Source organism: Salvelinus alpinus, chromosome 4, assembly GCF_045679555.1.
Source record: "Salvelinus alpinus chromosome 4, SLU_Salpinus.1, whole genome shotgun sequence".
Classification (NCBI taxonomy): Eukaryota; Metazoa; Chordata; class Actinopteri; order Salmoniformes; family Salmonidae; genus Salvelinus; species Salvelinus alpinus.
Genome location: NC_092089.1, coordinates 73359880 through 73386384, shown reverse-complemented (window position 1 = coordinate 73386384; position 26505 = coordinate 73359880). Strand labels below are relative to the sequence as shown.

The following is a 26505-nucleotide window of genomic DNA, read 5'->3' as shown; positions in this document are numbered from 1 at the left end:
CGCTAGAGAGAGGACCCGACCTCCTGGGGATTTGATAATGCTGATCATTACCCATAATGCCGCTGGAGATCCCAGGCCCCCACTTAGACGTGGTACTCCCAGAGTCCTCACAGTGTGATGTACAGTGGCTTGCGAAAGTATTCACCCCGTTGGCATTTTTCCTATTTTGTTGCCTTACAACCTGGAATTAAAATTTATTTTGGGGGGTTTTGTATCATTTGATTTAACCAACATGCCTACCACTTTGAAGATGCAAAATATTTTTTATTGTGAAACAAGCAATAAGACCAAAAAAGAGAACTTGAGCGTGCATAACTATTCACCCCCAAAAGTCAATACTTTGTAGGCCCACCTTTTGCAGCAATTACAGCTGCAAGTCTCTTGGGGTATGTCTCTATAAGCTTGGCACATCTAGCCACTGGGATTTTTGCCCATTATTCAAGGCAAAACTGCTCCAGCTCCTTCAAGTTGGATGGGTTCCGCTGGTGTACAGCAATCTTTAAGTCATACCACAGATGCTCAATTGGATTGAGGTCTGGGCTTTGACTAGGCCATTCCAAGACATTTAAATGTTTCCCCTTAAACCACTCGAGGGTTGCTTTAGCAGTATGCTTTGTGTCATTGTCCTGCTGGAAGGTGAACCTCCGTCCCAGTCTCAAATCTCTGGAAGACTGAAACAGGTTTCTCTCAAGAATTTCCATGTATTTAGCGCCTCCATCATTTCTTCAATTCTGACCAGTTTCCCAGTCCCTGCCAATGAAAAACATCCCCACAGCATGATGCTGCCACCACCATTGGGTGGGGATTGGTATTCTCGGGGTGATGAGAGGTGATGGGTTTGCGCCAGACATAGCGTTTCCTTGATGGCCAAAAAGCTACATTTTTGTCTCATCTGACCAGAGTACCTTCTTCCATATGTTTGGGGAGTCTCCCACATTCCTTTTGGCAAACACCAAGCGTGTTTGCTTATTTTTTTCTATAAGCAATGTCTTTTTTCTGGCCACTCTTCCGTAAAGACCAGCTCTGTGGAGTGCACGGCTTAAAGTGGTCCTATGGACAGATACTCCAATCTCCGCTGTGGAGCTTTGCAGCTCCTTCAGGGTTAACTTTGGTCTCTTTGTTGCCTCTCTGATTAATGCCCTCCTTGCCTGGTCCGTGAGTTTTGGTGGGCGGCCCTCTCTTAGCAGGTTTGCCGTGTTGCCATATTCTTTCCATTTTTTAAATAATGGATTTAATGGTGCTCCGTGAGATGTTCAAAGTTTCTAATATTTTTTTTATAACCCAACCCTGATCTGTACTTCTCCACAACTTTGTCCCTGACCTGTTTGGAGAGCTCCTTGGTCTTCATGGTGCTGCTTGCTTGGTGGTGCCCCTTGCTTAGTGGTGTTGCAGACTATGGTGCCTTTCAGAACAGGTGTATATATACTGAGATCATATGACAGATCATGTGACACTTAAATAAAGTCCACCTGTGTGCAATCTAACTAATTATGTGACTTCTGAAGGTAATTGGTTGCACCAGATCTTATTTAGGGGCTTCATAGCAAAGGGGGTGAACACATATGCACGCACCACTTTTCCATTTTTTATTTTTTAGATTATTTTTTAAACAAGTCATTTTTTTCATTTCACTTCACCAATTTGGACTATTTTGTGTATGTCCATTACATGAAATCCAAATAAAAATCCATTTAAATTACAGTTTGTAATGCAACAAAATAGGAAAAACGCCAAGGGGATGAATACTTTTACATGGCACTGTATCCATGTAGATCCTCGGGACACTCCATTCCACCCCACCATCGACCCGTCAATGGTGACGTTTATGATACAGAATTGTCCCCGTAAGACTCTTGTAATACAAAGCTCCAAAAGTTTTGGGACAGTGACACATTTTGTTGTTTTGGCTCTGTACCTTAGCACTTTGGATTTGAAATGATACAATGACTATGAGGTTAAAGTGCAGACTGTCAGCTTTAATCTGAAGGTATTTTCATCCATATTGGGTGAACCTTACAGCACTTTTTGTACAGAGTCCCCCCATTTTAGGGGACCCAAAGTATTGGGGAAAATTCACTTAGAGTACCAGTCAAAAGTTTGGACCTACTCATTCAAGGGTTTGTAGAATAATAGTACATTGTAGAATAATAGTGAAGACATCAACACTATGAAATAACACATATGGAATCATGTAGTAACAAAAAAAAGTGTTAAACAAATCAAAATATATTTTATATTTGAGATTCTTTAAAGTAGCCACCCTTTGCCTTGATGACAGCTTTGAACACTCTTGGCATTCTCTTAACCAGCTTCATGAGGTAGTCACCTGGATTGCATTTCAAATAACAGGTGTGCTTTGTTAAAAGTTCATTTGTGGAATGTATTTCCTTCTTAATGCATTTGAGCCAATTAGTTGTGTTGTGACAAGGTAGGGGTGGTAGTCGCAAAAACCATCAAGCGTATGATGAAACTGGCTCTTATGAGGACCGCCACACAAAAGGAAGACCTAGAGTTACCTCTGCTGCAGAGGATAAGTTCATTAGAGTTAACTACACCTCAGATTGCAGCCCAAATAAATGTTTCATAGAGTTCAAGTAACAGACACATCTCAACATCCACTGTTCAGAGGAGACTGCGTGAATCCAGCCTTCATGGTTGAATTGCTTCAAAGAAACCACTACTAAAGGACATCAATAAGAAGAAGAGACTTGCTTGGGCCAAGAAACACGAGCAATGGACATTAGACCGGTGGAAATCTGTCCTTTGGTCAAATGTGAGATTTTTGGTTCCAACCGCCATGTTTTTGTGAGACGCAGAGTAGGTGAACGGATGATCTCCGCATGTGTGGTTCCCACCGTGCTGGTGACACTGTCTGTGATTTATTTAGAATTCAAGGCACACTTAACCAGCATGGCTACCACAGCATCCTGCAGTGATACGCCATCCCATCTAGTTTGAGCTTAGGGGACTATCATTTGTTTTTCAACATGACAATGACCCAACACACCTCCAGGCTGTGTAAGGGCTATTTGACCAAGAAGGAGAGTGATGGACTGCTGTATCAGATAACTTGACCTCCACAATCACCCGACCTCAACCCAATTGAGATGGTTTGGGATGAGTTGGACAGCAGAGTGAATGCCAAGAGTGTGCAAAGCTGTCATCAAGGCAAAGGGTGGCTACTTTGAACAATATACAATATATTTTGATTTGTTTAACACTCTTTTGGTTACTACATGATTCCATATGTGTTATTTCATAGTTTTGATGTCTTCACTATTATTATACAATGTAGGCAATGACTTCAAAATAAGGATGAGGGTCATAAACGGAAAGGGGCATGCTGGTGTAACAGTTTAACTTTAGTCCGTCCCCTCGCCCCGACCCGGGCGCGAACCAGGGACCCTCTGCACACAGACAACAGTCACCCACGAAGCATCGTTACCCATCGCTCCACAAAAGCCGCGGCCCTTGCAGAGCAAGGGGAACCACTACTTCAAGTTCTCAGAGCAAGTGACGTCACCGATTGAAAGGCTATTAGCGCGCACCACCGCTAACTAGCTAGCCATTTCACATCCGTTACACTGGCAGTCTGCTCCCATTCACACATACATTTTTGTGTTTGGCTGCCAACCGGTTTGACATCCTGCAACCATCTCGAGTTCTCACTATTAACCCTTCCCTACCTAGACAACTCTGGTTGAACAGAGATGGTGCTCCAGGTGTTGGAGAGAGGGGCGGAGCTCGTTTAATGAAAGCCCTGGCATCTGGATCCGATTAATCATCAGTCAGCATCCCGCCGCCGTCTCTGCCCCTAACGAAACCCCAGCATGCCTTGCAACGAGGCACTTTAATTACTTTCTGTGGTGCTGAATGGCGGAGTAGGAGACACCCCGACAGTGACAGACAGGTGCAGCGATCCTGATTCATTAAAATAAAACAAACGGGTGGAGGGAGAATAAACAGGAGGACGAGAAGATGGGCTTTGAGGCGGAGGCGATGGGATAGTGGACGGGGGGCGGGGCTTTGATTTGCTGCGTGACAAGAGTGGCTTTCCGCCTTCGGGGCCTGACGGATTTATATAGAAGGGGGTGTGCTGCTTGTCCCATTTATGTCCTCAGGCCTTTCCTCTAGTCCCAGTGAGGGGACAGAATGCTCACGTGTCTGACTGTCACATGCTGGAGAGCCAGACCAGTGCATGGCTGTCAATAGAGGATTAACTTAATAAAGAAACTCTCTAGTGATTCATCTGTCTAATGGTTATATATTTGATATTGATATATTTAATCATGTGGGTTAAGAAATCAAATAATATGACATCAAAACGTTCAATATTGCTAAATGCTGCAACGATGCGAACGGTCAAAATCGACAACTTTTTCCATTTAAATCTCAATCTTAGACCTTATATTCATCCTAATCTTAAATAGCTAACTTTAAGGGTGGAGAAAACTATCATTCACCCCTTTGGCAGGAGGAAACCTGAGGGCGGAAAGTTTGTTACTGGATCGAATATCTGAGCTGACAAGGAATAAAAATCTGTCGTTCTGCCCCTGAGCAAGGCAGTTAACCCACTGTTCCCCGGGCGCCAAAGACGTGGATGTCGATTCCCTTTTGTGTCTTTGAAAGCTGACCTGCAGTGCCAACATCCTAAAGCTTCCACACAGAGTTGCCATATCTCAGCTGAGCGTGTAAGAGAAACACAGATGAGCAACAACGATGTGGAAAGGACCAGCATGTTTACTACCTCAATCTGAAAGGACCAGCATGTTTACTACCTCCATCTGAAATCAAATACTACAAGCTGCCAGGAGGTCAGGCCATTATGAAAACCCAGCATAAACTACAGTAAATGTATTACCAAATATTATTGGAGAAAAGACATCCATTCAACCTTCCAAACCATAAGTAACATGTATATCAGAGATCATCCACAGCTATTGTTGCTTGAGAAACCTTTCCAGAAAGTCCAGAAAAAATATGAGATATAAAAACAGACCGTATGACGTTTAAAACAAAAAAAGGATCAACATCTGACAATATGGTGGGAAGCTCAATGGCCTATTCACAGCAATAAACAGTAGGGCAATCATTTCTAACGAGCTGAAAAGCCATCAGTCACAATATGAAAACACAATTTGCTTGGATTATTGACGATATTATTGCTGGGTAATTATCAAATTGTGTGTTAATGACTTTTAATATATTAGCTAGCTAATTAGGCTAAGCTGATGCATAGATCCGAGAGGCATACCAATGGGTGGTTAAAATGTAATTTGACAGAAATTAGTATTTAAAGAGCCACTAAGTCATTACCATGCATGCACAGGAGAAGACGCATCCGCTACAAGAAATCATTAATAGAAAGGTTTGATTTGACAGAGTATGACTTTTCATTCTTTCATTTCTCAATGAAGAAGAACAAAGTAAAGCAACTTCTGCCAATGAGGTTTCTTTATTACTTTCCCACAGAGGCAGACAAGGCATATATCAGTCATTGCTATCATGATTAGGGTACTTGGAATCCATCATGTAAATACCAAGATAATGTAGGAAGGAGAGTCTACGTCACCTAGCAGTAGGCTAAACATGGGAAATTAGAGTGCTATACGCCACCTTATGGACACATATTGTATTAGTATGATCCAAGCCAATGCTTGGTAGGTGTTCTCACTGGCTTTGTTTCAAGAAAATAAATGCACATTAATTGTTGTTTTACATTTACAGGCAGGTACAGCATTTCCACCCTTTATTTAAAATATATATTTTTTTTTTAATTCTGTGTGCTTGTTTCTCATCAACAACATCATAAAAACTGATTGGACATACAATTTAAATACAAAAACCCAAAGTAACTTATCTACAAAAGTAAATCAAAATCACTGTCTTATGTAAAAGCATTTTATTGCTGTGTACGGTAGTTAGTGTGAGGAAAGTAAACAGCCCTGTAAAAGCTACGTGTCATTTGTTGTTTTCATATCTGATGAACAGTGACACATAACAAACGGGATTCTTTAACCGTGATGGATTTGACATGAGATGAAACTGTTTGATTGTTTTCAGTTACGAGTCTGTGCCCATCCCAAAAAAAGCAATTTGAAGAGCCAGACTGCCTCGCCCTACTGTCTAATATGAGACTCCCTATATTTGGCTCAAGTCTGGCTGGAGTGCCGGTAATATTAGCTCCCACTTTATTGAGAGATCCATTAATCGTAGCCTTCTGCCGGTGACCCCTGACCTCCCAGACTGACCCTTTAACATCGTGTTACTGTCTGGCACAGATAACTTCTGTACCAGCCCCCTTGGTTCTCATGAGTGGCAGCAGTTCCCTTCGGAGCTAAATCATTAGACGGCTATGAAAATAGGACCAGGGGAGAACTTTATACAATCAAACACTGCCGTAATATACAGCTTCCCTGCTAATAACCATGGGTAGTGTTTCACTGGAGCGAAAATTTATCAGGACGTAAATGCAATCCTTTTTTTGCAGTTATGGTAATAATAATTGTCTAAAATTATGATAGGAATAACTACCCAAATAATACAAAATATGCTTATTCAATTGTTACTAGCTTTTTCATAGGTGTTCACGAGACATATTTATTTTAAAAGGGTCCAATGAGCTCGTTTTTATCTCAACATCAAATCATTTCTGGCTAACAATTAAGTACCTTACTGTGATTGTTAATAATAATTACTTCTTAGGAAAGAGCTATTTCTCAAGCAAGAATTTTACTAGGACTGTCTAAAGTGGTCAGAGTAGGGAGGGGTATACTGAAAAATAGCTGTTATCGGCAGAGAGGTTTGGAACTCTCGTTATTGGTCTACTTTCTAATTTACCGCCTGGTGATGTCACCACGCAGGCCAAAACTCCATCCCACCAAAACAGGCTGAAATTTCAGGCGGTCTTTTCAAAAAGCTCTTACACTAATGATCATTTTCACAATTTCATAGTATTATTCCAACTGCACAGTGTGGGAATATATATGAAACACAGGAAAATCACATTTCTGACTGCACTGGGCCTTTAATTTTACATTAGGTAATTTAGGTATAATTTTTCCAGCGCTTCAGAGACTAACTTCATCCGCCATAAAAGTACCAAACAGAAAAAAGACTTCTGTAACTTTATATAAGCCATAGATGGCTACAACAAACTGCACTCTGCCCGTTTTAGACAGCCAGGGCTTAACTAGGACGAGTGTTGAAAGCAAATACCTGATTGTATTAGTGTCTCCCTTTAAGCTGTTGTCACCTAGCTGACCGATTATGGGCAATTACCTGATCTGTCGGAATCCCAGCCGAATAGATTGAATTCGGATTGATTTCTGCCCAGGAAAGAGGAGGGAATTTAAAGGCTTTTTTAATTGGGTATTTGGTGTGTGCTGATCTGAACACCATGGCCTTCCCAGGGGATCCTTTATAGGGCAATAATGGCATTGGGCTGCAGTCTCGTCTGCTGACTCCCTCCCAAGGCCATAACCCTGCATTTGCTCTGAGTGCTTTTCTATTATGCATTGATAGTTGAGCATCAATCAATAAGTGGAACCAAAAACCCAGCGAAACCAACTTCTTAAGTGTAAAACTCCTCTTAATACCGGGCCTTTCAAACAACTTAACCTGGACGCTTTCTCTCTTCTGCTCCCTCAGCACTTTGAACACATTTACAGGTGCCTGGCGACAAGATGTTTTATTTAGCAGGCTGGGTCTACAGTATGTGTTGGGGGTGGAAATGTCCTGTGCTTGAGTCATAACTCAAACTGTTAGGGAATAAATATAACATGCGTATGATGAAAGAAGAAGCCCTATTTGATGAAAACCTGACCACCAGGTTCTCGGTAAGGGTCACAACTAGGTCTATTTCTTATTTTTGCGTTGAGAGCATGTGCAGCCATTTGTTTTTAGCCTACACAATTTTGTGTGACCTTTGTCGATTCCACATAATGGTCACACTGAAAAAACAATATATTTTGTAATTGTTGTTAGCAAATGATTGTATTTATATCTTTGTATTACCATGTTTTGCAATAACAGCTTTAATACAAAATGGTAAACGCAGGACATATGAAGCCAAAAAATATTATTCTACAACAGTCACCTTTCATATTACCAGGCACTGCCATAGTTTACTACATGGGGAGGATTCCGGGAAAGAAACTGTGGGAGAACTCAGTCTGTCCTATAGTATAGTATTTAACTCAGTCTAGAACTCAGACTGTCCTATAGTATTTATTAACTCAGTCGAGAACTCAGTCTGTCCTATAGTACAGTTTTTAACTCAGTCTAGAACTCAGTCTGTCCTATAGTATAGTATTTAACTCAGTGTAGAACTCAGACTGTCCTATAGTATTTATTAACTCAGTCTAGAACTCAGACTGTCCTATAGTATAGTATTTAACTCAGTCTAGAACCCAGACTGTCCTATAGTATAGTATTTAACTCAGTCTAGAACTCAGACTGTCTTATAGTATAGTATTTAACTCAGTCTAGAACTCAGTCTGCCCTATAGTATAGTATTTATTCACTTAGTCTAGAACTCAGTCTGTCCTATAGAATAGTATTTAAGAGAAATACTGTAAGAGGGAGACGGTCACAGCTATGACTCGCCACATAATACACAAGCCCACGTCTAAATCTCCCATAAGCCCCGGTCCCCATCAGCCTGCCTATCACCACTAATGCACCTTTTCCTTTAGGACAAAGCCCAAGACGCCCAGTACGCCGTAAGGTTATCTGCGGCGAATTTCTCGGAATTGGCAAGTTCACCTTTCCCTGTGTTCAGATGATAGGAAGCGATAGTCAGAGGGATCGATTGCCGATTATTGTTGATATGTATAATGTATGTCTTGGTCCGACATATTCAACCAGTTCATCAAATAAATTCAAACCGACTGTGCCGTAAAAAACTTATGAAACAGGCGAAATAGTAATGTCCACTCTTATGTTGTTTTCTGGGGTTGGTGTTACCTGGGTAATGCGGTTTATTGGGTTTGCACCATGATCTGATCATCATTGCTTGGTAGCAGATTTATCCTTCAAGAAATGTCCACTATTTCCCTGGATTTAATTGCATACACACATAACCTCACATTGTTCAACCAAAAATAAACAATTCGGTGTTATTAAGGTCCCATTGCTAATAGTAAATGATGCATCATGGTTATCAACTGATGGTGTTGAGCTCATTCACTGGGCTCCACCTAAAGAGTGATTCTTATTGGAGTTAATTGCTACAGGCTTCAGAGGACTGTAGTAGTGAAAGCATCGTTGAGAACATTTGTTCTAATCAGTGAGAGTGAAACACCTTCTCAGATGGCCTTTAGTTTACCCCTACTGCATGTCTTAGAAGGCTGCCCAAGGAATCATCTAAGTCATCATTATTGCCAGAAGGTGGGCTTGTGCCTTAATGGTTATGTACTCTTGTTCAAGGCATTCAAACTGTAACTTCCCTGATGTGGAGTCAGTTTTAACTCGTTTAACACCACTGCTACAGTATAAACATTCTTAGTGAACCCGCAGTGCGTTTTTCCTTAATCTGACAATGATTGAATTGGGGCAATGGTTCAGCTTGTGAGATATAGCACCATCACGCCCCAGTGGTCTGTTGAGAAATCACCCATCCACCTGTCGATCTACAGTATAGAAATGGGTGAAAATTACAGGATGAACAACCAACTGTCAAAAATGTTAATAAAGAACAAACCTTCTTTTTTATGCATCAATGACCAACCAATACTTGAGGAAGTTGTATAATTATACCATCAATACAAAGTAACAAAAATGTCCCCCATCAACCCTGCTCCTGGAAAACCTAAGAAGTAGAGGGAGGTGCCCTGGTGAAGCAACAAGACCCTCCAATCTACTTTGGTTACACAAACTTTGTTTACAGCCTCAATACATCAGAGCCCTGAGCCCTCTCCACTCCGTCTACCATCTGCTCGTGAAGAATCTGTTTCACTCGATGAGCCAAGCCCAGCCTTTATTGGTCCTAATGGCACTATCAGCTGAGCCGCCAAACCCAATTACTGCTTAAAAAGGGAGGCCACCCCAGCTAATCATGGCCGCCTAACCTGATTTCCCTGTGATGAAGAGAGGGGATAAAGAGCAGTTAATGGAGGGAGAATGATCTCTCAAATACAAAAAACTCAATTCATTTCTCCAGGAGAGCAATCTGTCTGATTCAGCCTTAATGGAGTGGAGTTTCATTAGACACCAGGCCTTAGTAGTAACGCCGATGTCCCCTTATCAACCAAATGACAAGATTTTCCACATCAAACGGGCCCCACTCATAAGTGCCATGTTGGAAGGATAATATAGCATACATGAACTAGAATCATAGTCAATTCACCTAGATGTGATATTAAACATTTGGGGGGGGGGATTTGTTGAATGTGGCAACAGTACCAACTGATATTCTGCAGAAGCTTAAAGCACTTCAAGTGGCTTACCCGATGTCATGTGACTGATCATTGCATCATACTTAGCATGCATTATGTCACTTTAGCATAGCTTTTTTTTGGTTGCCACATTTGTCAAATCACCCTAACAACCTGTTATCTCACCCTTTTAAACATAATATAATTTGCTTGCTTATACAGGATTTGTATAGAGGCATTATGAAGGCTTTACTACATTCAAATTCAAAGTACTCATCATTCATCACTTATCAAGTGTTGCAACCTTGGCATGACCAGTGAACCATCTCAACTGGAGTCATGGACTGCTTATAACTAGGCCTAACTGACATCACTGCCCCTCACCTGAGGGAGAATTCAAGAATAATTGACATTGGCCACTCAACAGTATTTACCACACAGTACATTGTTCACTAGTTACAGTATACAAGGTCAGCAGCAGGTATGTTGTCCTGGACATCCGAGGGATACCAAGGGAGCATATTAGGTCCATGTGTAAAAATATGCCTTTTTATGGAAATTTGAGTTAAATGATGGGTTCCTGGAATTCAATCAAAGTGAATATCCCATCCCTCACGGAGTCAGATGTTGAAAGACCTCAGGCTTTTCCCATGTTCTGTCTCTGACTATAACCTGTATACATTTCCTATCAATTTAATGTCTTTGTATGTCTTTCTGGGAATGAGTCATAAGGGCAGAGTACGACTGGCAATCGGTGCACATGGAAGGACGACACAGCAGCACACACACACACACACACACACACACACACACACACACACACACACACACACACACACACACACACACACACACACACACACACACACACACACACACACACACACACACACACACACACAGAGACAGATATGATCCAGAGGGCACTGGTTGGCTAGGGCACAGGGCCACAGCCAGGGTCTGCAGACGGACATTAGGCCAAGCCCAAGTTAAAATCCTATTAGTTTGAGTTGGGAATCGGATTATCGTCGTCGAGAATCACTCGTCTGGCAACTAGGGTCTAATTTATGCCAATCAACGACAATTATTGAGGGGAAGGGAGCTCCTATTAGAGAACCTCATCCACTTAGTCTAATGAATGGGGAAGATTCAATCTCTGCTGTGGAGACGGAGCATTGGGGAGCTGCAGCTGGAGGCGATTGCTCCAGGCTGGAGAGCCAGTGCTGTTATTTATCAACAAGGGGGTGCTGTCAGGGCAAACATGAGCTGGGGAGAGGGCACTCTATGGTAGGGGCATTGCAGAGGCTAATGGCATATTTCTGTATTTCTCTGATAGAAATGTGTCACTCCCTAATCTATGGTCATCCATCAAAACAAATTAAAGATTATGAATTTGCTAACAAATTTCATAAACTAGGGATAGTTTTCTGCCCAAATCATACATGTAATTTAATACATTGAGGGATTGGCTTCTAGGGCCATCTAATGATGTGACTCAGGCACCAAATGCAGAATTACAGTTCACATTCACCAAAGGTAAAATTATAGGGTGTCAATGACTTTCTGTCACATCAGTTTCATTACATATTGAACACAGTAAATTGTTAGATTTTCTAAAAGGCAGATAGATATTTTTTATAAACTGTAGATGGGTATTGAAACAGAATGGTTAAAATGTAGTCATGTATTTATGTGTAAATACTGCCCTCTAGTCTCAGAGTTGCAAATAGTAGGCTTGAAGCTCTTCACACAAAACAAGCACAAAGGTCCAATAATGCATTCAGTATCAGAAGAAAATCAATGACCTAATATAGCAAAATAAATTGTCCCTTTCTGTAATGAATGGCAAATGATAAAATCATATTGGCAGACACACAATCATAGCCTGATCCCAGACAGGTTTGTGTTTTTGCCTACTCAATTGTCATAGTCAAACTAAACATGTTTGGAATAAAAATTCCATAAGGAGTTGGCAAGAGCTTACAAACAGACTTGGCACAAGCAAACACAATCCCTTCATCTTGCAAGGATGCCATATTGGCCACCCACTCAATTAGCCCTCAGCTGGAATCTATGAATGGAGATGAGCATCAGTGTTTCGTAGGTCAAACATTTTTCCATGCTACTAATATATATATATATATAATGTTTTTCCTCATGCTGATACTACTTAAATTCTAACGCAAATCCCAAGTGAGATATTTGAGAATATGGCCCAAAAATATGTAACGCCTGGCAAAAACGTTTAGTGCCCTAATTTGCATTCACCTTGGTTTCGGAATGTTTTGATACGACACACAAGAAATAACCTATCAGTGGCCTGCATCCTTTTAAATTTGAACTGCATTCATGCAGAATCTGCTGAGTGACTGACCCGCTAGCCGCACCTGACATTCAAGACAGCAGGTAACGTTAGGTGATGTTTTTGAATTAGCTAGCTGGTTATCAGCTCGTATAAAATGACTATTTTGGAAATGTTTGTCAATAGGTACCTAGCTAAGTAACTATTTAGCTACAGTAGCTATATCCCCACGTGCAATAACTAGCTTCAGACAGTTCTACAAGATGTTAGCTAACTCGCTACATAGTTAACACACATTTTAGCTATCAGCAAATTTTATTTTGACGACGTGCTAGTTAGGTAGATACCGTTTGTAAACGCAGAGACGCAATCATTTAACTAACGTTAACTACATGACTAGCTACAGCATACGCCGCGTTTACCTAATGACGGCTGAGATCCGTCACGCGTAAATTCTAGTGATGTGCAGTTCGCGACTATTTTTGCTTAGTCATATAGAGGAAGGTCTAGCCATTACGAGAGACCCTACTGCAGCCTATAGTCATCACGATTCGTTTTTTCTGAGTAACTCGTTAATTTTGTCCTTCGTTTGACCTGCTGGCCGCAATCACTTATGGAGCGAGATGCCTGCCAAAAGGTTGAACGTACATATCGTAACATGCTGACCAGACCGGACACGTCGCGTGCGCGAGCGTTGCAAAATAAATTTAGAAATCCATGTTATTCAATTATTGCACCCACACTGCTTGTGCGCGCCAAAGAGCGTCTGCGACACCAAGGGCTAAAATAGATGTCGTTCCTATTTCTGAGCAGATCGTGCTGCAAGTCCTGCCTCTCCCATCTCCTCATTGGTTTATAGAAGCAGGTATCCACGTGCCATCTCCTCATTGGTTTATAGAAGCAGGTACCCACGTGCCATCTCCTCATTGATTATACCCACGTGGGTGATAGAAAGACGAACTGTTTTGCCGGTAGTCGTGGTAATACAATGAAAGTTTAGATGCGATCACCATATAATTTAAACAATGAAAAAGTCTGGAAGGAGGAGAGATGACTAGAAACGATTCGGTTCTCCGTTTTATGTGTGGATTAATTGTCGGAGTAGAGATCCATGTGCATTTCAGGTAAAATAACAACTCAATGTTTATATCCCAGGACAAATTAGCTAGCAACAGCAAGCTAGCTAAATAGGACAAATTAACGTTAGCTAGCAAGTGCAAGCTAACTAGCTAAATTACCATACATGTTTAATGCTTTTCGACCTGTCCCCAAATTAATGTCATTGGTTCAGAGTTTGTTTTGATATTTTAACCTGCGTGTCGTGATCGCGTTTGGTGTGGGGGCAAAATAAATTTATGCACGGAGGGGTTAATATGAATTTAAAACAATTTTACATGATTTATATGAAATCAGTCATGAACATATGGACATTGAAATGAACAAGGGAGAGGTTAAACGTAGGCCAACCGAATCGTTTCTAGTCATCTCTCCTCCTTCCAGGCTTTTTCATCTTTGAATTTATATGGTGATTGGCATCAACTTTCATATTATTACCACGACTACCGGCAACAAAGTTCGTCTTTCAATCACCCACGTGGGAATAACCAATGAGGAGATGGCACGTGGGTACCTGCATCTATAACCCAACGAGGAGATGGGAGAGGCAGGACTTTCAGCGCGATCTGTGTCAGAAATAGGAATGACTTCTATTTTAGCCCTTGGCGTCGCAGACGCTCGTTGGCGCGCGCAAGCAGTGTGGGTGCAATAATTGAGTAACATGGATTTCTACATTTATTTTGCGACGCTCGCTTACGCGATGTGTCCGGTCTGGTCAGCATGTAAGAAATCCATACATATATTGTTAGGGGTCAAAAGAAAAGCCATGTGTGAAATGTAAATGTTAATTTAGATCTGTAAACATACTATTGTTTACGTCTATTAATGAGTATTTACACATTTCATTCTTACCTTGTCTCCCTTAACTTGGTTACAGATGTTTTTTTATAAATGCAAACTTTTCTCAGTAATGTGGCATCTGCAAAGGACATGAACGAATGTAGCTAATCGAAGTTACCTAGTCAATCAACTCTAGCCCAGATGTTAGTTGCTTTGCAGCTTCCGGCTTTTCATTTCCAAAATAGCTTGTTTTAGAACTGCATTCAATAACGATGTTACACCGGTAGGTGGCATAGTATAAGCTTGGGCCATCAGTAAATTACTTGGGCCATCAGTAAATTACTTGGGCCATCAGTAAATTACTTATGTGAGAGTGATAAAGTAAATATGATTTAAGATAGGCCAATTCTGCTCAAAATATGCCATGCTGTTGTGTTTATTGGCCATGTAATTGCATAATTAATTGTTATAGCTGCGTGGGGCTACTGTGGTGATCATGTAACCTAATGAATCACACTTTTTCCAGTATTTGGGAGTACGGATGGTAGGCCTTATATTAGGCATTTTGACTGTTGTATTAGTGAATTCCACTCTGTATGTAGGCTTGTTATAGCCATTTGCGTTGCACAACTGCATCACGCAGAGGCTAAATCCATATCAATAAATTAGACAAAACAAAATATTGATTAAGTCTTGGCTATAACCTGTCCTGAGCAAAATAGCCAAGGGGTCAGAAATGGACAAGGCTATCTATAGCCTATTCTTATTGCTAGATCTGTTTTCCGTATCAGCCACTGCACGTTCTTCAACTATTTTTGTTTAACATTTATTTAGAGGCTATATTTAGAGGCCTGTGAACTAGGTTCTAATTTAAAGGGAGCCCTATAATGAAAACAGTTTTACAACACAAATAGAGTTGTAAAATTATTCAGTGAGTTACCAGTACCCTAAATTACAATGCCTACAAGTTGAAGGCCTATTTTTATTTTTTTGGGATAGGCCTAATTAAACATTTAATTATTAAAGTGATAGGCTAAAGAACTTTGTAGAATTGAGCATTTTGAATACACACATGGATTATAATAAACAAATGGATAAGACTGTTCTATTCTCTTTGATTTAGTTAATTTTGCAACTCAGACAAATGACTGAATAGATGATATACTGACTGAATAGATGATATACTGACTGAATAGATGACATACTGACTGAACTGAATGAAGGATGAATTAAATGTTCAAATATGTTGGAATGATGAGTTGCACGTATCATGCATGCTCTGCACTTTATTTGGCTAGTAGGTAAATAGGCCTACATTAGGGTATAATGACTATGGCTGCATGCCTCCAGAAGGACATCTTCTGTGGCTGAGGGGTGCTGCATGGAGATCACAAGCTCTTAAGCTGGGCAGCGGTGTCGCGATGGAGGGAATAACCTATATGGAGACTACCTAAGCCCACAGCAACAGAGTTATTGTAAAGTGTGGGAATAAGCTTATGCCAGACTTAGCCTACGTTTAACCTCTCCCTTGTTCATTTCAATGTTCATGACTGATTTCATATAATTAATGTAAAATTGTTTCAAATTCATATTAACCCCTCCTACACAATGTTCTTTGGCAAGATTTTGAGTGATGAAATATACAGTAATCCCTCGTTTATCGCGGGGGTTACGTTCCGAAAATGACCCGCGATAAGTGAAATCCGCGAAATAGAAAACTTTTTTTTTTTTTTACAATTAGCAACTATTACATGTATACAAATACAGTGACTCACGTGTAGGCTGTTTCGTCGACATTATGGGTTTAGGAGATGTTCGAAATTACAAGATAATTTGGCCAACTTAATGTAAATTTGCCAAGCTGTTTTATGTACGTACACATAACTGCACGAGACGACAAAATGATAGCACAATTCGTAGCATGTTTTGATACAAGAAGCGGGAGTGAGTTTTTAGCGAATCAGAATGCAGAGCACAATGCACCAACAAAAAAAAAAAAAATGCATTATGAAACTCCGCGAAATAGCGAATCCGCGATAAGTGAACCGCGAAGTGGCGAGGGATCACTGTATATCAAAATAGTCGATTAAAAAAAATATTTTGAGTGTCGAAGACTCCAGTGGTCATACGTAATTCATATATTCATCAATTATTATTCTATGTTTCATTATTCCTGGTAGATACTACTGGTTATGATTCATTAATCCTGGTAGATACTACTGGTTTTGATTGCAGATGGAGCCCAGAGAATGGGATGGTGCAATATTGAATGAGTCATATTTTGATAAGGTGGATGCATGGGGATGTCTACGTCACCCAGAGATATGCCCATGCTGTAGAGATACACCTAGCGGACTGAAACTTCACTGTTTTAGGCATACAGCTAATGCTGTCTAGACTTGCGCTGGCAAACAAATCCATTGCATTAGCTACCTAAATGTGAAGTAAACTCAACTGAGGAGTAATAGAGAATGGAGACTTTTAACTTGAAAATGTGCAGGATACCTCTTTCCGGTTTCCCTGACTTCAGTTTTTTTTATACTGTGTTATGCTTTAGTGATGGGCATTCCGGCTCTTTTCAGTGAGCCGGCTCCTTTGACTCCCAAACGGCTCTTTAAAAAAATATATGTTTTGTATTTTTTCAAGTCAAACAGTTTGCGATAGTTTGACTATGATTGGTGTTAAAACAATTCTAATTAAATTATTAAATGAAATCATACTCTACCTTAACCACAATGTATTTAAAAATTAATTGGTTTGTTATGAAAAAGAATGCTATTAAACATTTGCATTTAAAGTATAACTTTTTTTATGTATATCAACAAAGTGCATATACATCTAACCATTCAAAATGATTACAATCTGAACAGCATAATAGAATATTGCACCATATCAAAGAAAAATAAATAACAATGTGCAAACTGCAGCATCCCACTTAAAACATTAAACTGGTCCCTCTTTTCTCTCTCTTCTTTATTGCCATGTTATAACCAGCAGCACACAGCAATGCTGACCATGTTTTGCTTTTATGAGAGATTTGCATTCAGAAATGCAAGCTGCCTCACTTTCGAGGGGCTGATGTGGTTTCTTCTCTCAGTAATTATTTGTCCTGTTTTCGAGAAGACCCTCTCAGAGGGAACGGATGTGGCCACTATGCAGAGTCTCCCTGTCCTGACATTAGTAAGCCGTGGGTAGACGGACGCCTTGTTCTTCCACCAGCTCAGAGGATCTGCAGATCTTTGGAGGAGGGGCTCCTCCTAATAGGATCGGACCTCCATTATGGCATCTGCTGAGGGATTCCTTCGGGGCTGCATCCCCAGTTGCTCTCTCGTCAAACAGCATCCAAACAGCAGACGTTTGTGGCACTACTGCTGGTGCTTCTACTCCATCTGATCCCTCTTCTTCCTGTTGCCCTGGTGCCTGAGCCAGCTGACTGCTGGGGCTGTCCCTCCCTGCTGCTGAGGTTATTCTTTGAAGAGCCTCATCAATCGCTCTGGCATCACTGAAGGCAAAATTCTTAAACCTGGGGTCAAGTGCAGCGGTTTCTGATAGCACATGATTATATTTCATTCTGTGGAACTTTCTGTACATTGATGAACATAGGGTGTCCATCAACTCTGTCACATGTCCTGTGGTTACTTTGCTTCTCTCTGGCGGTTGGCTGTGATTCGCTGCAGACCCTTACACAGGAGTATCATTTTTGAGGCTGTCACAAAGCTGAAAAGAGAGAACAGTAACTTATTAGTTCAGGTTCATGTTTTGTCTACTGATACTACATTTTCATCTACTCCTCATTTACCGGTACATATATAATACAGGATTAAATAATGATGTAGTAATAACTGCTTACCGTACCTCTCCACTGATCTCCACAGTGACCTGCTCAAAGGGTTCCAGGACTCTGCACACCTCCTCCACCACCTCCCATTCCTCTTGGGTCAGAGCATCAACTGGTGCATTGACAATTGCTAGGGTAGAGATGATGGCATCCTTTGACTCAAGAAACCGCTTCAACATATAAAATGTTCAATTCCATCTTGTATTGCAGTCTTGCTTAGGCCCATCTGGCGTTGTGTAGACTTGAGTTTTTCAGCACCTACTGTGCTCCTGTGGAAGTATTCCACAGCTGCTTTCACAGCTGCTTTCACTTTGTCCAGCTAGACATCGAAAAATCTTCAATGAAGTGACATGTAACCAACATGTAAGTAAGTAGTGGTTACCCTTGATGTCCAACAGTCTGTGGTAAGGCAAACTGCAGTAGCTTTTTGGACTCTTTCCCGCACTGAAGCATGTGTGCCTCGTACAGTTGTGGAATAAGTGATTTTGAAAAGATTTTCCTGCTTGGATTTGTGTACATTGGATTTAGTCTATTGCTATAATTTCTAAAACCTCTATCCTTCACGATCGAAAATGGCTGGAAATCGGTGGCAATCATTTTAGCCAATTCAATATCAATTTGGCCTTGTTTTGCTACAGACAGACTTTGGCATAAACTGGTCCATAGAAGACTGCGTTGCTGTGGGTCGCGGAGTAGGCCTACTTGACTGAGTGGATACATCTCACTAGCAGGCCCGCTAGTTTCTCGAAGCTCCGCTACAGCTAGCTTCACAGTTGGGTGTACAGTTCGCATATGCCGGTGTAGGTTGTGCGTAGAACAGGCTTTATTTGAGTTTTTGTTTTGGCAAATTCTACACTGCTCTAACATTGACTACATTATTAAAATGCATCCAAATGCTACTGTGCTTCCAACTCATTTTCCAGCTGTTGTTTTCACAGCTGTCCTTCCTCTCTTTTCAGCTGCTAAGTGTGTGACTGTGAGTGAGTTGGCTCGGCCCTCCCTCACGAATATTTGGTTCATTGGTTGACACTGCGTGTCTGATTGACAGGAACAATAGGTGAGGCTGTTAGTCTGAGCAGACAGTCAGAATGAATGTGTGTGCGCTTGAGCATGTAGGCCTATTATTTTATTTATTTTTTCGTTCTTTGAATTAGTTAATTCTATTAATTTCAATCTAATTTTTTTTTTATAGATTTGTCTCTTCTGATATGCGACTCCTTCGCGAACGACCCATCACTCCTCACTTGCCGTATGGTGTACTTTTTTGTTGTTGTTTTGTTGGTGAGATGAAACTGCCAAAACTCTGAAAGGTATTATAGTACGTCATTGGTTCCTTCATGAACACCCCCCCTCTCAAGCATCCCATTGCCCCTTTGAGTCAAAAGGGAAATAAAACTATTTTGAGTTGTTTCACTCCCGACTGCCTCACCATCATTAACAGAACTGCGGGTAAACAGTGCCCAAAAGACACTGTCTACCGGTCGCCTCCCACTAGTACAGCAGGCGGGAGGCTGGAGCGACACCGTGTGCTAACTAGCTAGCTAGCTACACTGTGCGATAGCTTGCTAGTTAACTAGCTAGCACACCGTGTCGCCCACGCCTGCTGTGTACCGGAGAAAACCATGCCCGACAGGGCAGCAGCAAAGGACACTGTCTACTGGTGTTGCCCCCGCCTACCACTAACTACTCAGGCGCACAGTAGACGGGGGGGCAACGCTGTGTGCTAGTTAGATAGCTAGCACACGGTGTGGCTCCCGCCTGCTGTATACTGGAGGCCTCCTTACTAGCTGGCACACACTGTCCTTCGCTCGCACCTGCTGAACATCTGCCCTCACCGTTATTAACAGAACTGCAGGGAAACAGTGGCAGACAGGCTGGGGGCGATGGACACTACCGGTGTGTAATAGATCAGGCAGCAATAACAGCATGGAGAAGGAAAAAGAGATGTTTGCACAATGAAATCATTATTGAATGGTGTGATGGAGACTAGAGGTCGACCGATTAATCGAAATGGCCGATTAATTAGGGCCGATTTCAAGTTTTCATAACAATCGGTAATCGGCATTGTTGGACACCGATCATGGCCGATTACATTGCACTCCACGAGGAGACAGGCTGACTACCTGTTATGCGAGTGCAGCAAGGAGCCAAGGTAAGGTGCTAGCTAGCATTAAACGTATCTTATAAAAACAATCTTAACATAATCACTAGTTAACTACACATGGTTGATGATATTACTAGTTTATCTAGCTTGTCCTGCGTTGCATATAATCGATGCGGTGCCTGTTAATTTATCATTGAATCACAGCCTACTTCGCCAAACGGGTGATTTAACAAGCCGTTCGTGAAAAAAGCACTGTCGTTGCACCAATGTGTACTTAAACATCAACGCCTTTCTTAAAATCAATACACAAGTATATATTTTTAAACCTGCATATTTAGTTAATATTGCCTGCTAACATGAATGTCTTTTAACTAGGGAAATTGTGTCACTTCTCTTGCGTTCCGTGCAACAGAGTCCGGGTATATGCAGCAGTTTGAGCCGCCTGGCTCATTGCGAACTGTGTGAAGACCATTTCTTCCTAACAAAGACAGCCAACTTCGCCAAACGGGGGATGATTTAACAAAAGCGTATTTTGCGCAATCGTTGCACAAATGTACCTTACCATAAACCTCAATGCCTTTCTTAAAATCAATACACAGAAGTATATTTTTTTTAACCTGCATATTTAGTTAAAAGATATTCATGTTAGCAAGCAATATTAAACTAGGGAAATTGTGTCACTTCTCTTGCGTTTATTGCACGCAGAGTCAGGGTATATGCAACAGTTTGGGCCGCCTGGCTCGTTGCGAACTAATTTGCCAGAATTTTACGTAATTATGACATAACATTGAAGGTTGTGCAATGTAACAGCAATATTTAGACTTATGGATGCCACCCGTTAGATAAAATATGGAACGGTTCTGTATTTCACTGAAAGAATAAACGTTTTGTTTTCTAAATTATAGTTTCCGGATTTGACCATATTAATGACCTAAGTCTCGTATTTCTGTGTGTTTTATTAAATTATAAATAAGTCTATGATTTGATAGAGCAGTCTGACTGAGCGGTGGTAGGCAGCAGCAGGCTCGTAAGCATTCATTCAAACAGCACTGTCCTGCATTTGCCAGCAGTTCTTCGCTGTGCTTCAAGCATTGCGCTGTTTATGACTTCAAGCCTATCAACTCCCGAGATTAGCCTGGCAATACTAAAGTACCTATTAGAACATCCAATAGTCAAAGGTATATGAAATACAAATGTTATAGAGAGAAATAGTCCTATAATAACTACAACCTAAAACTTCTTACCTGGGAATATTGAAGACTCATGTTAAAAGGAACCACCAGCTTTCATATGTTCTGAGCAAGGAACTTAAACGTTAGCTTTTTTATATGGCACATATTGCACTTTTGCTTTCTTCTCCAACACTTTGTTTTTGCATTATTTAAACCAAATTGAACGTTTCTTTATTTATTTGAGACTAAGTTGATTTTATTGATGTATTATATTAAGTTAAAATAAAAGTGTTCATTGTTAATTCAGTATTGTCTTAATTGTCATTATTACAAATTTATATATATATCGGCCGATTTAATCGGTACCAGCTTTTTTGGGTCCTCCCAATAATCGGTATCATAAACGGTCGACCTCTAATGGAGACAGCTTTGTAGACCTAAAACCAACAGTCTGCTCAACAAACAAACTTGAGAACGAATCATTTGGGGGCTGCAGTTTGCAAAATATATTGTGCTTATCGCCCTGGTGGCAGTCAAGCAATGCATTCCAACTAGGTAGCTATTCTCTCTTACCAACAACTTCAAAAATGTGTAGATACTGCCCTCTAGTGTCAGTTGCAATCACAATTAAATAACGAGCAAAAGAGCAGAGACTGGCATCCAGGCTACTGGAAGTTGGGCGAGGCCTGTTTGCAGTCCAGTGCGAAAACCTATGACTACCTTAGGGAAAATAACATATGGCTGCTATCTATGAATGACATGTTACTCTTTCTCTACAGTTTCCAAGATGGCTTGGACTCGAGGTGGATCATTTCGTGGTTCTAGGGGTGCCAGCTTTGCCCAAATCCTCAAGAAAAATATTTGTGCCCCACCTGGATTGGCAGTGGCATATGTGTCTCCGGCTGTCTCAGAAGTTAACAACAACCTCTTTGACCCGGCATGCAACACCAATTGTAAGCTTAAGTAAATGTTGTGAAAGGGATGGGTCCTGTTGGTTTCTGTGCTTACGGTTTATGAAGGTGAAAATGGTCACCCATCCCACTTTGGCACTAGCACCAGAAACTGATGTTTGGTTGTCTTGTTGTTCTGCCACAGGTGGTGGCATCAGATCGAAAAGCATTCCCCAAGAGTTGATTGACCGGTACAAGCGGGGTGAGACCCACGCAGTGTCAGCTCTGTACCAGCTCTCTCAGGTTCTACAGTTCCAGGTTGAGTTAAAGGAAACGGTAACCACAGGTACGTCTAAAACCATGTCCTCCATTGATCCTCCATCCATAGGCTCTTATTCATGGCAGTGTATATACATGGTCAGTAATATGATGTGATGCCTGTCCAGGTAACATCCAAGGCTTCTACTTTGCCTTCTGTGTCGTGATTGATGGGGTGAAGTACAAGACTGGGATGGGTATCAATAAGAAGGAGGCCAGGGCCAGTGCAGCTCAGCTGGCCCTTGAGGACCTGCTGCCCACCTTGGATGGAGATTCTCTGCTTCCAGAGGCATTGGGTGAATAGCTGTACCAACTAGTTTGATGAAATGTCTGTGATTGGAAAAAGATTTTCAATTAAAATTCAATATTTTAGGGAATGGTTTGTAAATGGACTGTCAATATAAGATAGTGTGTGGTTTCAGATGGCCCTCCTCCCTTGCCAGTGAAAGAGAGTCAGTCTACAGGCTCAGAGATCCATCCTAGAAGAGCCATTTATGGCAAGTCATTTCTTTTTTAATTATTCAGTTATTTTATTTATGTTTTGTAGTTGTTGGAAAGCACATTGTTTGTCAAAGTTGCTTAAAACTATTTGATTTTGATCTGCAAACAATGACATGTTAGGGGTTGTTTCTGGACATTAAGCAGTGATGGTGTTTTTTCCCCCTACTGTACCGCAGAGCGTCAGAACCCCATCAACGAGCATGTTCCCCAGGCAGTGAGAGAGCTGCTGAGTAAACTGATGGACAGCTACCCCGAGTTCTCTGCCTGCAAGAGCACAGTGGCAGCATTTATCACTCAGTCACGTAATTAAGGAGGCACTGGGAGACACTCTTTTTCCATGTCTGGTTATATATTGGCTATATTTAAATGTTATATACAGTACTGTGCAAAAGTTTTAGGCAGGTGTGAAGAAATGCTGTAAAGTAAGAACGCTTTCAAAAATAGACATGTTAATAGATTATATTTATCAATCAACTAAATGCAAAGTGAGTGAACAAGGAAAATCAAATTAAATCCATATTTGACCACCCTTTGCATTCAAAACAGCATCAATTCTTCTAGGTACACTTGCACAAAGTCACAGATTTTGTAGGCATATAGTCAGGTGTATGATTGAACAATTATACCAAACAGGTGCTAATGATCATCAATTCAATATGTAGGTTGAAACACAATCATTAACCGAAACAGAATCAGCTGTGTAGGAGGAATAAAACTGGGTGAGGAACAGCCAAACTCAGCCAGCAAGGTGAGGTTGCTCAAGTCAGTTTGCTGTCAAAAATCATACACCATGGTAAGACTGAACACAGCAACGAGACACAAGGTAGTTATACTGCATCAGCAAGGTCTCTCCCAGGCAGAAATATCATGTCTGACAGGGGTTTCCAGATGTGCTGTCCAAGTTCTTTTGAAGAACACAAAGAAACGGGCAACGTTGAGGACCGTAGATGCAGTGGTCGGCCAAGGAAACTTACTGCAGCAGATGAACGACACATCATGCTTACTTCCCTTCGCAATCGGAAGATGTCCAGCAGTGGGACCCTGGTACACCCATCTACTGCCCGGAGAGGTCTGGACAGAAGTGGCCTTCATGGAAGACTTGCGGCCAAAAAGCCATACCTCCGGCGTGGAAACAAGGCCAAGCGACTCAACTATGCACGAAAACACAGGAACTGGGGTGCAGAAAAATGGCAGCAGGTGCTCTGGACTGATGAGTCAACATTTGAAATATTTGGCTGTAGCAGAAGGCAGTTTGTTCGCCGACGGGCTGGAGAGTGCTACACAAATGAGTGTCTGCAGGCAACAGTGACGCGTGGTGAAGGTTCCTTGCAAGTTTGGGACTGCATTTCTGCAAATGGAGTTGGGGATTTGGTCAGAATTAATGGCCTCCTGCTGAGAAGCACAGGCAGATACTTATGCATCATGCAATACCATCAGGGAGGCATCTGATTGGCCCCAAATTTATTCTGCAGCATGACAACGACCTGGAAGTGATGGTATGGCCCCCACAGAGCCCTGATCTCAACATCATTTAGTCTCTCTGGGATTACATGAAGAGAGAGAAGCACCTGAGGCTGCCTAAATCCACAGAAGAACTGGTTAATTCTCCAAGATGTTTGGGCCAACCTACCTGCCGAGTTACTTCATAAACTCTGTGCAAGTGTATCTAGAATAATTGATGTGTTTTTGAAGGCAAAGGGTGGTCACACCAAATATTGATTTGATGTAGATTTTTCTTATGTTCGCTCACTTTGCATTTTGTTAAGTGATAAATATAAACTATTAACATGTCTATTTTTGAAAGCATTCTTACTTTACAGCCTTCTTTCACACCTGCCTTAAACTTTTGCACAGTTTGTACACACACAGTGTATTCGGAAAGTATTCAGACCCCTTGACTTTTCTACATTTTGTTACGTTACTTATTCTTTAATTGATTAAATAGTCCCCCCCCCCCCCATTAATCTACCCACAATACCCCATAATGACAAAGCAAAAACAGGTGTTTAGAAATTTATAACATGTCAAGGGTGATCAATGGAAACAGGATTCAACTGAGCACAATTTCGAATACGTATGTAAATAAGGGTCCAAATGCTTATGCACAATTTATTATTATTATTATGATTATTATTATTATTATTACGTCATATGGATTTCCCCCCCCAATTTTCGCCTAAAATGAAATACCCAAATCTTACTGCCTGAAGCAAGGATATGCATATTCTTGGTACCATTTGAAAGGAAACACTTTGAGGTTTGTGGAAATGTGAAAGGAATGTAGGAGAATATAACACAATAGATCTGGTAAAAGATAATACAAAGAAAAAGCCAACTTTTTTTGTACCATCTTTGAAATACAAGAGAAAGGCCAGAATGTATTATTCCAACCCAGGTGCAATTTTGATGTTGGCCATTAGGTGGCAGCAGTGTATGTGCAAAGTTTTAGACTGATCCAATGAACCATTACATTTCTGTACAATTTTCTGTCAAGAACTTTGCACTCTCCTCAAATAATAGCATGGCGTTATTTCACTGTAATATATACTGTAGATTGGACAGTACAGTTAGATGAACAAGAATTTAAGCTTTCCGCCAATATCAGACATGTCTATGTCCTGGGAAATGTTGTTGTTACTTACACCGTCATGCTAATCTCATTAGCCTACGTTAGCTCAACCGTCCCGCAGGGGACCCACCAATCCTGAAGAAGTTTTAAGAAAAACCTGTTTTCGCTTTGTCATTGTAGGATATTGTGTGTTTAGATTTTCTGTTGATTTTTATTTTATTTAGTCCAATTTTGAATAAGGCTCTAACGTAACAAAATATGGGAAAAGTCAAGGGGTCCGAATACTTTCCGAAGGCACTTTTGAATTATATTGGATACATTTTAAGTTGCTATTATGAATGTTACCGGTAAATGTGTTTTCTGTGTGTGGTCCATGATCATCCATCTAGCCAGTGGATGTGAAGTGGTGGCCATTGGAACAGGGAATTACAACACTAAGGAGAGTGCTACACCAAATGGACGGGTTCTTCACGACTCCCATGCAGTTGTAACAGCAAGGAGATCACTGATGCGGTACATTTATCTCAATCAGTGTATTC

The 26505-nt window shown here is 41.1% G+C and overlaps 1 protein-coding gene across 5 annotated transcripts in view; it reads left to right on the top strand.

Annotated features, from left to right (window-relative positions):
• adad1 (adenosine deaminase domain containing 1 (testis-specific)) overlaps positions 1-26505 on the top strand; it is a 48104-nt gene that overhangs the window by 19151 nt on the left and 2448 nt on the right. For 2 of the 5 annotated variants that reach the window (XM_071398949.1, XM_071398944.1), the window contains exons 1-7: positions 12480-12782; positions 22468-22641; positions 22784-22924; positions 23025-23192; positions 23319-23393; positions 23574-23699; positions 26356-26479. In XM_071398949.1, the coding sequence (XP_071255050.1) occupies positions 22476-22641; positions 22784-22924; positions 23025-23192; positions 23319-23393; positions 23574-23699; positions 26356-26479 (800 nt within the window). In that variant the 5' untranslated portion in view covers positions 12480-12782; positions 22468-22475. The other 3 variants (XM_071398947.1, XM_071398946.1, XM_071398948.1) reach the window with 3 other exon arrangements.